The 12,877-nt window shown below is 41.7% G+C and overlaps 1 protein-coding gene across 1 annotated transcript in view; it reads right to left on the reverse strand.

The window, feature by feature from the left end:
* Positions 1 to 371: 371 nt before the first annotated feature.
* The window catches only part of LOC124797936 (very long-chain-fatty-acid--CoA ligase bubblegum), a 177,838-nt gene continuing 165,332 nt past the window's right edge, over positions 372 to 12,877 (reverse strand). Inside the window, exons 16-17 of the mRNA XM_047261073.1 lie at positions 6,899 to 7,019; positions 372 to 879 (exon numbers count right to left, since the gene is read on the reverse strand). Of these exons, the coding sequence (XP_047117029.1) occupies positions 800 to 879; positions 6,899 to 7,019 (201 nt within the window). The 3' untranslated portion in view covers positions 372 to 799. The remainder of the gene's footprint in view (positions 880 to 6,898; positions 7,020 to 12,877) is intronic.

A 12,877-nucleotide genomic window follows, 5' to 3' on the forward strand; every position in this document is an offset into this window, starting at 1 on the left:
AAGACGTACGCAAGAAAAACTGTCTTCAGGTGTAGAAATGCGAAACTTTTCATTATACTTGCAATTTTCTGTGTTCTGAATTAGTAATAAGGTTAAAACTACAACTTTTGATATGGAATTCAACACAGGTAACATTTCAGATTCTCTAGTAAAAAGTTAATGGCCTAGATTTTTGCAGCTCTTCTAAAGGTCGTAATGATTGAAAAGGCCGTTCGACGGTTTCTGTGGGAAAAAGGAACACAAGAAACGTCGAAAACCCAAAAATAGAGATTGTTTGTATATCCTAATTATATGGAATGTCGTGTTATGTATGGAGGAACGATAGATGTTACTGAGTTACCTGATTCGTCAGGGATGAAGGAGAAGTCACATTTTGTAATAATTAAAAACATTTATTTATATTTAGTTTCTTACAATGAATACAAAAATTCCTCCAGCGTTAAGCTAAGGAAATAATTTACACATGTAACACTTATATACATGAGCTTAAATTGTGACGTATTTACAGGCTTCGTTACAGAACAGGTACGAATAAGTACAACATAATAAAGGCACAGCGATGAAGAGTACTAACAAGTAACTGAGAAAAGAAATACATCAGCTTCGAAAAATAACACCGAAATATATCGGATTTCTTGAAGAGAGGATCTTTTCAAAAATAGTTAATGTATATCATACAAAAGTACCTCTGGCTTGCAAAAGCACCACCAGTAACACGGCAGCAGTCGGTCATCTTTCATGAAGACGCGTCCTTAAACAGTCTTGAGTACTTGCTCTTCTCCATGTAGCATACAACGCTTTACGTTCCCTTGTAGAATCGCTCAATGACGTCAGCATACTTTTCTGCAACTACATTTCGTTTCACTTTCATGGTTGGTCCTGAAATTTAAAATGAAACCCATTAGAAAGAAAAGATACACCGTAACTACATAACTTCCAAGTATCTGAGGCTTTCCATCTACAAGGTGATTCCGTGATGAAGTTACAGGCTTTCAGGGGTGATGGAGAAGAGTAAACGTATCAATTTGAGGTAAGGAGGCCACGGTCCAGAAACGACACAGTCCCAATATTCTTTGAAATCAGAAAGGAAAACCCTTAAGTAGAGTTTTGTTTATTGCCGTTACACAGCCTTGTTAGAATTCTGTGTTAGGAATGAAGTAACGACTGCAGCAACTCAGTGACCTTATTAGTCGTTAAGAAGGGGAAGTTATCTGTACATACGATAAGAATTCTGTGGTGTCACCGCCAGACACCACACTTGCTAGGTGGTAGCCTTTAAATCGGCCGCGGTCCGTTAGTATACGTCGGACCCGCGTGTCGCCACTGTCAGTGATTGCAGACCGAGCGCCGCCACACGGCAGGTCTAGAGCGACTTCCTAGCACTCGCCGCAGTTGTACAGCCGACTTTGCTAGCGATGGTTCACTGACAAATTACGCTCTCATTTGCCAAGACGATAGTTAGCATAGCCATCAGCTACGTCATTTGCTACGACCTAGCAAGGCGCCATTATCATTTGCTATTTATCTTGTGATACATGTACCGTCAGACCGATGTTCACCAATTATGAACTGAAGTTAAGTATTCCAGTAGTTACTTACGTTCTTTGCTACTATAAATTCCCTAAATTCCCTTACCTGTTCGAGACCTCACGCCAGCTTGCGTGAGCTTAAACGCGTGCCTTTCGGCTTCCTCTCCTAGTGGCTTGGCTGTCTTGCCAAGTCACAACAAATTCCCCAATCAGTCAAATACTTTTAATACTCTACCGCAGCAAAGTTTTTTAATCATAATGAATTCTATAGCGGTAGTGATGATCTGTGGATTTACGAATTTGAAGCTGTATGAATGTTACCGTTATTGTCACGATATTTTTTATTACATCCACAGCTGTCTTCCTCAGGTGTGACGAGTGCAGACGCCGGATGCTCGCTACTGTTGATTTCAATGACATTGTTAACTAGAGATGGCAAAGACAGCTTAACTGCCGTAAATAATTGGGCACTGAGTACTCATACAGCCTATTAAGTAATAATTTAGTGGCCAAAACTGCGTACCTTAAGTTCAGGCTGGAGCGCACTCTGACCATACTTCAAAGGAAATAGCCGCTTCTTTCCACGCAGTTACAACTGCTGGATTCCACTATTCTTACATCGGTGGAAATAGCGGTCGTTGAGATGGCAGTAAGACTACTATAACACACAGTTCACAAATAATTTCTATCTACACTGAATTAACTCCATAGAGGCAAAAATACTGAATTAATTTGTTGATTGTCATTTTACAGTTCTGCACAAATAACTGAAGTGTGATTGCTCCAGAGTTCTCACTTTAGTTCTGCAAGCTGTTGCTCTATCATGTGGTTCAAAAATGGTTCAAATGGCTCTGAGCACTATGGGACTTAACTTCTCAGGTCATCAGTCTCCTAGAACTTAGAACTACTTAAACCTAACTAATCTAAGGACACCACACACATCCATGCCCGAGGCAGGATTCGAACCTGCGACCGTAGCAGTCTCGCGGTTCCGGACTGAAGCGCCTAGAACCGCACGGCCACCGCGGCCGGCTCTCTAACAGGTGGAAAGTTTCTGATTAGATGTCTTGTTTCACTGTCATACATAAGGAGATTGTGCTGGCATAAGCTGTCGCTGCACACCTGACAACAAAGACGAAGTGCGAAGATCGATAGGTAGGTGCAGGATCAAGGGCACCTATCACAAGAGAGGCCAGAGACACACCTGCAAGCAAAAAGCCACCAACATCGTGACAACAGCAATGTATTTAGGCCGCTGCTGACGGAAGGCCTCCCCATCCCAGATGATGCCCCCTCTCCCTCCATTTATCCCTCCTATCAGCTCTGATCCTCACCTCCCCCTCCCTCCCTCTGCCCTTTCCCGGGCTCCTGCTCCACCCTTCCATCTTGTTTTTTCCCCACCAACCATCTCTTTGACTCTATTCTCTCCCCCCCAGTCCTTTTGCTTTCTCCACCACTGCCTTCCTCAACTCCTTCTTGCATCCACCCTGCCCCCCCTCTCCTTTTCTGTGTCCTCCCCCTCCAACCGGCTCACTCCTTTTTTTTGCTTTTCCTCTCCTCCCCCCCTTTTCTCCTCCTCATCTGTCTGGGTCCCCCACCCCCCTCTAAGCCTTCGTGTCTACTCTATAGTGCAGTGTTTACATGAGTATTCAGTGTTGTGTGTCCCCTTTTTAAGTGTTGCGAACAGACACCATACTGTAACCGTGTATTTTAGTTGTGCCTGTCTAGTCGCTATGTGTTTCAATCAGCATCACCCACCCATATTTTCACTTTGCAACTTTTCGCCATGTCACAGATTTAAACAGTCAGCATTTTATCTCCTGTTTTTATTGTTTTGATATCTCCTCATTATGTTTTTCACTCTACTGTAGGCTGCAGAGCGGCATATTATGCTGTTGCCAGCCCGCCCGCCCCCCTCTGGGAGAGGGGTCGAAACTCAATAAAGAAAAAAAAAAAAAAAACGGAAGGCCTCACTGACTCACTCACTCAGTACATAGCGACCAGATTAGTGTCTATAGGAGGACTAGCAGTGTGAGACTAAAGCCTGTACAGCAAGATTACCGATATTGTCTGGAAGAGGACTATTACTAATGATGAGCTTGCACCACAGAACATGGACTCTATTCCAGTTAAGTAAATGTAAATAAAGTAAATGTAAATAAAGAACCGTATTAATCCATGTGTGCCATGGTATTGCAGAAAGAGGATGCCAGCCTCCCACAACAACATCCTCTCCCTTGCTTCCTTATGGTGCAGAACTCTACAGACACGATTTCTCCCGAAAAAAGTCTTTTTTTTTATTTGTGTTATGAGTACTAGCAGATTATTAACGACTTTCGTGAGAAAATAACACAGCCTATTCTGCTATCCTACAATTACTTTCCTAATCACATTGTGTAGCAGTCTTTTCTCAACAAACATTTTTGGAAACATTTGCACTGGAATTTAATACGTAAAGGTGTTTCAAAAGCTTCTGTATGATGTGAGTCTTCTCATGGCGTAGTATTTGGTAATCAAATAACGGGAGTTTAGCCTTAGTCAAACCTCGTCTGTGCTAACATTTGGGCTGCAATTCAAGCCATCTTCGGAGCAATGGAGACAGATTTTGATTTCGGTTGGAAACGAAAACTAAAATCCGTCCCAGCAGTACCGACCGATCGCCGCGTCGTGATCAGCCCGTAGGTGTCACTGGCTGCGGATATGGAGGGGCACGTGGTCAGCACACCGTCCTACCACCCGTTGTCAGCATTCGTGGCTGAAGCAGCTACTTGTCAGTCAAGTAGTTCCTCACTTTTCCTGACAAGGGCTGAGTGCACCTCGGTTGCCAGCAGAGCTCGGCAGACTGGACGGTCACCCATCCAACTGCTAGCCAAGCCCGACAGCGCTTAAGCAACTTCGGTGATTTGACGGGAACCGGTGTTACCACTGTGGCAAGACCGTTGGCTGATTCCAGCAATTTTATGGATCTTCTGTAAGATGTTCCATAGGGAGATCGTCTGACGAAACAGGATTACTAGTGTAGGACACAGAAAATTGTGGATATTTATCCAACTGACTTGGACATTAAAACTGTTGTTATCGTTGATGTATTTTGTTAAAGGTAGGAATTTTCGGGGTGTACACATCCTTCGTCAACGTTATTCACAATCACTAGCGTGACACAGTATTAAGCGCACAAAATAGATGTCAGTATGCCTTTTTCAGACGCGAAGTGCGAGGTTCAAATATTGTTGGTAGTATGATGGAAAATAAATCAGGATTCTTTACACATCATACGTATATTTAAGCGAAATGGTGTTCCACGGAGATTTTGCAACTGAAAAAATTAAGGAAAAAGCAGTAGAATTTGAACTCATTGGATGATTTACAATAGAATAATACTCGATCTGTTCATCCACTGACAACATGTTTTAAATAACGTCTGTACGGTATGAAACACTGTGGAGTACTAGGAAAACGTAATACATGCAGAAATAATTATTTTTCAGTATGAGATATGATATTCAGCCGCCAGTAAACGAAATCTAACAGTTTAATTTCATTAAAAACTTTATTAGAGAACTTGTAGCTTTTCTCAAACGTAATATCATGTAGAGGAGTAAATGAATTTGCTATGACGTTGTCTCAATTATTTGTGTGGTATTTCATACAGCTATGAGTTTTGCAGCGTGTAAACAGCAGCAGAAGTTAAGCTTGAAATTTAGCCAACTGTAATTGGGCCGCATGTTAATTTATACTCACAAATTTAATCGGTAACTTTTTGTTTACTGGCGGCACATTCCCTGACGTTTCCGTACAAAACACATGTGTTTTTGAGAGAACTTTTGTGTGCCACTCAATCAAAACAGTATATCTTCTTACCACATCAGCGTAAACACTAAAGCCATCAGATACGGGCCGGCCGGAGTGGCCGAGCGGTTCTAGGCGCTACAGTCTGGAACCGCGTGACCGCTACGGTCGCAGGTTCGAATCCTGCCTCGGGCATGGAAGTGTGTGATGTCCTTAGGTTGGTTAGGTTTAACTAGTTATACGTTCTAGGGGACTGATGACCTCAGTGCTCTCATAGTGCTCAGAGCCATTTGAACCAGTTTTTTACTGTGAAATTTGCATCTAATGTAATCTAATCAGCGTTTTATGATAGTGATTGTTTCCAGAGCGAAAATTGCTGTTACGTTCCAGGTAGATTTCCAACATACTGTCTTTATCACATTAATATGATTTTCGATGACACCTCAGAAAAACGAAATGTTACATCCCACTCTTTACTTACATCAACGTCTTGGTCTCTCTTGGTTAAGTGATCCTGCTCTCTAATCCCAATCGCCGCCTTTATTTTAAGGTCCCTCTTCAACATCTGCGCCGAAATGCTGCTAACTAAATCAGTAGTAACCGGCATTTCCTCACCCGCGAGTACGAAAGGAAATACAAAGATCGTACCACAGGCGTCGAACGTCTGGGTAGTGTGAAAAAGGAGACGGCTGAGGTTTCATCTTTCCGTTCAGGCGCAAAAAGCAAGCACAGAGACCTGAGGAAGACAAGCGGGGAAGCTTTGAAATATGATGAGAAAGTAACATTCGTTCTGCTCGAAATCCAGGAAATCTGGAGATTAGGAATTCCGTTGTTCCTTTGAGAATTCACTCCTTTTTTCCCTAAAGATGACACTCCCCAACATCCAGAGGACATATTGCACGCAGGTACTCAGAACACATATATATTTCGTCATGGATATCATATCAAGCTCATGACACAGCACCACAAACTTGTAGGAATAACGAATACCAATAACAGTATTTTTCAAAAAATATTTTAATTAAGAGACCAGTTTTGACATCGCTTTGGTGTCACCTTCAGACCCCTATGCAAACTGAATGATGATACCCAAGCATCGGTGGATAATGACAGGTGCGAATAATATCCACTGGCCTCATGGATTTGTATTTAGACGATGTGTGGACTCCAGCCATCTAATAACTATCCAGTTGTTGTTATATGGCTGGATTGCACACATGCTGTACATAGATATCCATGAGACCATTGGATATACATGGTACCTGTCCTAATGCATCCATGGTTGGATATCACCATTCAGCTTGCATAGGGCCCCGAAGATGACATTAATACAGTGTCGAAACTCATCGTGTAATTAATATATTTTATAAAAAGTACCGCTGTTGGTGTTCCTTATTTCCACAAGTTTAATACCACCTACAGCCCCAAGTCCGATACAATGATGGATCATCCAGAGCATCGCTAAGTCGGCGCGGACATATTTTCAAAGCGGGTACCGTTAGAAGAGTAGGTTTCCTGTAGACGGTTTTCTAGAGATCATTATGACAACAATTATCCTCAAAATATCTAACTGAACTTACCTAGTTCACCTCCTTGTAGCGAGAAGTCTTTCTCCAGAATTGCAAATTTCTGTATCCTTTGTGCATTGGAGATTGCTTTTTCATTTGCCCTGTCTATACCTTTTTGAATTCCTTCCATTACCTAGAAAGAAAAGAAGAAATTAAAGAAAAATATAACAGATTTTGTGACAAAGTCATAGGTTACTGTAATGAAGACATCCAGTATCTGTGAAGGATAATTTGCTTTTGAGGATCTCAGTATTTCGTTCGATATGGAGGAACGCTAAATCAGTTTGTCTAACAAGGAAACAGGAAGGATCCATGATGTGATTAGAAACGGGAAGTGTCCACTGTGACGCTCACATAAAATATCAGTGCTAAAATATCCGTGCTTCTTTTATAATATGAACATTATATACATATCTACATCTTATCCTTTTAAAACGTTTGTATGCATTTAATTCTAAGGATTTATATATAATCTATAAATCGTTCATCTGTATACTGACAAATCTGGGACGATAATATTGATCTAAGAGGCCTTTATTGAACACTGTAAGTATTTTAGAGGGTTTGTTTACGTAATTCCACTGTTCTTAACAACATTCAGTGCTCAGTGTTCAGTGATTGAGAGTTTATAATCGGAAGAACAAGCAACACAAGTTCGTGTTACAAAATCTGCAAAGCAGGGTTACTGATTATTGCCACTGCATGTTTTACAGTGGAACTGTAACGTAAACAGATACCAATATTGTTCAGATGATCTGTTCAATAGAATGAACAGCACACTTAGTGCGCCACATGACTTACAGATAATTAAATTTAACATGAACGTAACGAAAGGCAGAACAACGGGAACAGCAAATTGTTTTGTTAAGAAGGTGAAAACATAGCAGTAGAAGAGAAAGAATTCTCGGGCAGGAAGCAAGATAATACAAGATGACTGAACCAAGAAAGTTATTAGAAGTAAACCAGTGTATGTGAATGCTAAAAAGGAGTAATACTGATGTCAATTTTTAAATGCAAATTACTTAGAAGTTATTGAAAATGAAATGTGAAACATGCGCAAATTAAGAATGAAACTGGAGTTATCTGAAATCCGATATTGTAAAAGGCTATAGTTAAACAAAAGGACAGAAATTAAATATTCCAGATGTAGAAATAAATCTATAGGACACCTTTAGTCGTACGAAGTGATTTATTAGTGGCAAGTCTGCGACTTATTACATGATAATCAATTTGGTGCTGGTGCAGTAAGGAGGAGAAAAATCTCGGTGCAGATAAACATACTAACCGCGTTATTGGGAAAGTGAGCTGACGTATGTATGTAGAGATGAAAAGATTGGCACAAGATAGAAAGACATGAAGGCCTGGTTAAATCCACTCAAAGTAGTCATTACTTTTACATACAGCAAAAGGTATGGCGTTCTAGTGCTTCCAGTGGCCTACCACAGAAACAGATGCATTTACCACGATCGAGTCTGCGACTGGCACAGTAAGTGCTCTCTGCAACAATACTGTACTTTTGATGTTAATTTAAGCAAAGGAAGGCTAAAGGTTAATATGTTGGAGCATTAGCAAAGTTTGATGATGATGGAGAACGAATTTTCCCACACTTTAGTGAAAGGAAACTTCAAGGCAGACACCTCCAGTCAACTGTGGAAATCACAGAAAACGTAATTTTAGGTGACCAGATGGGGATTAATATTTTGTTCCTCCCTAACGTAAATCAAGGTTATGGCATTCTCACTCAGAATAGCCTGGTACGGTGGATGGTGAAGGGCAGACCAGATGCAATGCTGTGATAATACAGATTACTACACTCTCGTTACAAAATACAATACAGGTATACTAATAGAGATAATTTAATGCAAATTTGTGCGTTCCTGATAAGATCTAAGCGTGAAGCCTAGAGTAATTTAAGCAGTCTGGACTGGGTAAGATCTGTCAGAATAGCTCTGGCCGTGTATAAAGACAGTTCACTCCTGTTTATAAGAGGACGGATCCACTGAACCAATGACAGGTAACGCTGCGTCAGTCTGTTGCAGGATCCTAGAGTATATTTCGTGCTCTAAGATTATGACGTTTTAAGGGGGAAAAGCTCCTCTGAGGATCAGCAGGTATTCAGGAAAAACCGCTCGTGTGAAGCACTAATTGCGTTTGACAAAAGTTTTCTGAGTGTCGCACCGTGGCAATATGTAAAAAAACTAAACTGAAGAAATCAACATTTCGGCCACGGTTACAGCGGCCATCCTCTGGGTGTAGACACCGTGGCAGCCACTGCAACTGCCCGATCAACGGCACGTAGCGATCACAGCGCCGTGCTGCTCGCTTTTCGTGTTAAGTTCGTTTAAGTTCTGTTGCTCGAGATGCCACTCTGTATAACAGAGACACACAGACTGGGATTTGCCTTGGTCTATAGCAACTTACAAATCCAGTAAAAGGTAGGAAAAACTATGGTCATAGAAATGGCTTCTTCAAAAGAAGAAATTCTCCAATGTTGTATTACTATAGGGGCTGGAATGATCTCCGAAATTATTTAAGAATGGCAAGAAATATTTTTTCTGAGCTGCTAAGGTCGTCAAGTCACATTTGACGAAAAATAATAACGGTACTGCGATGAGAAAAGCCGTGAGCTACATTAAGGGTTTTAGCCACTGACGGAACACATCAAGATCTCAAATGCAGGGGAGTTGTTTGTCCACAGTTACTATATAAAATTACTCCTGAAATCGACAACGTCATTTATATGTAAAGTTGCACAAATGATGTTCATGTAAACTTTATGTATATACTTAGCACAAAAGATGTCCCCTATAAATCTAAGAAACTCATTTCCAATTAAAAGCTGAAAGACATGAATGATTGTGGCACTCATCATGTTACAAATACAGCAATTGATGCTCAAGAAACGAGGCATTTAGACACTGTTATAATTGGAAAACAAGTTCCAGTCACATGCTTTGCTCTTTATAACAGATTGCGTGGCATCAGCTGGAATGCTTTTTAAAACTTGCAGCGACGAAGCAAGTATATTTTAAGGATGAAAGTTCCTCGTCTGTCACCATTTCGGCTTTAAGATCTTGTTGCCGATACATACCAGGATTAAATCTAAAAAGCGGACTACAGACAGCTGAAGGAATTTTATTCATAAAATATGTACATTACACTGTCCCTGTGTGCCAAGAGAATTTTCGAAGAATACGTTCAGAACTACTTCACAAGACTGTCTGTCCGTACCACAAGCACTGAATCCGTAGCCGTCACAGTCTATACTTGGTACCCTAAATTCGCCCCCACCTAATATTGCATGATTGGAGTACTTCCGCACTACCGGGCGTAAACCATCTTTGAATGATACTAGAACTTTACAGCGAATAAGGTGTCCGAAAAAGGATCCAATAATTTACTTGAGTTCACAGAGGCCAGTTACTTGCCTCCAGTTAATTTCACAGCCAGATTCAATTTCGACCTCGATAGACGTAATGTTTTTGTCGACTGCAATGAGCACCTTCTACGAGGTCTAACCTGTCTTTCCGACAAACATACCAAGCCTCGTTAAATATTTAAGAACTTTCTACTTCGTGTTAATATGAGCACAACAGTTTACTAGGAAGGCGGTAAATTCAGGGAGTTTTTACGAATTCTTCTGCAACTTACTGTTAAAATGTTGACATTGAAAATGTCTTTACTTTGTACGCTATCTCATTTTGCTCTCTGCGCATTGGTTGCCGCACATTCATCAGAGGACCTCAGACTATCGCCTAGCCTAAAAAAAATGCACTGCTACCCGAGTAGCTGCTTCCTCTGTGTAAAGCACCCCTGATCTATCAAAGGGAGTCCTACAATTCTCCACCCCATAACGTAGATGCAGAAATGTGCAGCCAGGACCGTCACAGAATCGACGTAGTCTCTGATGGAGATCCTTTACTCGGCTCCAAACCAGAGGACCCCGACAAGTTCTGGGTGGGATGCCGCAACCTGCGAGCTCTGCGTGTATCTCGTGTGCATGGCCAGCAGTATTGACCACTTCCGCTAGCCGCCCACACACTCATGCGAACCGAAGATGGTCTCATAGCACAAGAAACACGCGTCATTAGCCCTGCCACGAAGACAAGAGTACACTAATTACAGAATGCACAGAGGCTTTTAAGCACCCACTCATCTCGCAATCTATATGTGACTTGAATTGGAAAAGCCCTTGACACTCCCCGGCAGACTTATCGAGTGCACACTGGGCTTCTTTCCAGCCCTAGACGCTATTTCCCTGAGGGGCTCATAACATTTCTAACACTGAAGCTCCTGATAACTAGTAAACCGTTCCGCCGAGTGACTGCTCGGACCTTGCTGTAGGTCCACTCGTAAGGTGAATGGGCGAGGCCAGACGAGCAGTCCCAGCACTCATTCACAGACTCAAGCGACGCAAATGGGTTACAACCTGCCACTCGCCCTGCGGTGAGCGCGGTTCCCTCGGGTCAGATAAGTTGGAACATGGCTCGGCCTCAGGGCCCATGGGCGAAACGAATGACACTCGAAGTGTCCCATGCGACGCGCCGCCAGTTCCTCACCGCGGCTATACCCCAACGGCAGCAACTTGCAGATACACCGGACCGCAGGTAATGTGTCTTCAACAGTTCGCGAACTGCGGCCAGCAACTCCTGTATTTTGCCCACAGCAAACACAGTCCCTCTCCATCCCAACACGAAAGTTCGAAAGCAAACAGAAAAAAGCCCTAATGTCTTTTAGACAAGAACTTGCACTCTCAAAAATATTCTTAGGATTACAAACAACGAACCTGTCACTTTTCCAAAAAGCGCGGGGCAAGTGGCAGAGTGCAACCCGTCAAGTTTCGTCTGCCTCACACACTATTATTTTATCCGGGTTTTTTTACAGTATTTATTCCCGCGGAGAGTGACAGAAAATTAACTTCTGTCTGACGGTTGGAACGACTAGTAGAGTTGTGTACTGTCTGTACAAGATAAATGATTTAAATTTACCTTTCGCAAGAATATCGCTGTGTATCTTTTCATGACTCTCATTTAAATTCTCAGACATCCAGTCACACAGATTATTGGGGTACAGCTGTAGCGGCGTTACTGTCAAAGGTTTCACCATCTACATTAATTTTGTACTAAATGTAAATGCCGTGTGACTAGGGCTTCCCATCGAGTACACCTTTCGCCGGGTGCAAGTCTTTCGATGTGACGCCACATCGGCGACTTGCGCGTCGAGGGAGTCATATGAATGATGATGATGTAAATGTTTTGTAGTCGAGACAATGCAATTATAATGCTACTTTTTCCAAAATTGACATGGTGAGTCTGCGGCTATGAAAAAATATAGTCCACGGTAATTCTTACAAAAAGCAGTGTTAGACGTTTTGTTTTTGGTTTTTACAGGTTTGTCTGTTTCTTCATACAGTGGTGATCTCATCATATCAGTTTTCGACAAGTTAGCAGTGAGCTTACTTTGACAGATACTGAAAAACAGTTTACGCTCTGAGAAAATTTAACATTAATCCAACTTCTGGTTGCTGGTATTTTTTTATGTGCAATTAACTGTTACTGCTGGTACTGTATGGTTCAAAGTATGACTCCGACTCACAAGGGGAGGCCGCCAATTGTGAAATTCAGATTCGATTCATACTGTGCATAATAAAAGCTCATGGCCAGAGGTGTAATGTGGCAAAGCACCAAGATGCACTTCTCAGCCGTTGTCGAGAAAATCGACAGTTAAAAGAAACCGTTGCGGTGAAATACTCTCTACGTTTATTAATTCTATACAGCGTCGTGGCGCAGCGGTAAGCGCTTGGGTTCGTAATCCCAAGGTCGCCGGATCGAAGCTCGCCCTATGCAACCTCTTTTTTTTTAGTATTTGTTTTTCATAATTCAAATATATATATATATATATATATATATATATATATATAATTCCCGGCAATCAGTTGCAACAATTATGCATATAATAAGTTGTTGAAAGTCGTTTGTCGTGGAAAAACTG

Source organism: Schistocerca piceifrons, chromosome 5 (genome assembly GCF_021461385.2).
Source record: "Schistocerca piceifrons isolate TAMUIC-IGC-003096 chromosome 5, iqSchPice1.1, whole genome shotgun sequence".
NCBI lineage: Eukaryota > Metazoa > Arthropoda > Insecta > Orthoptera > Acrididae > Schistocerca > Schistocerca piceifrons.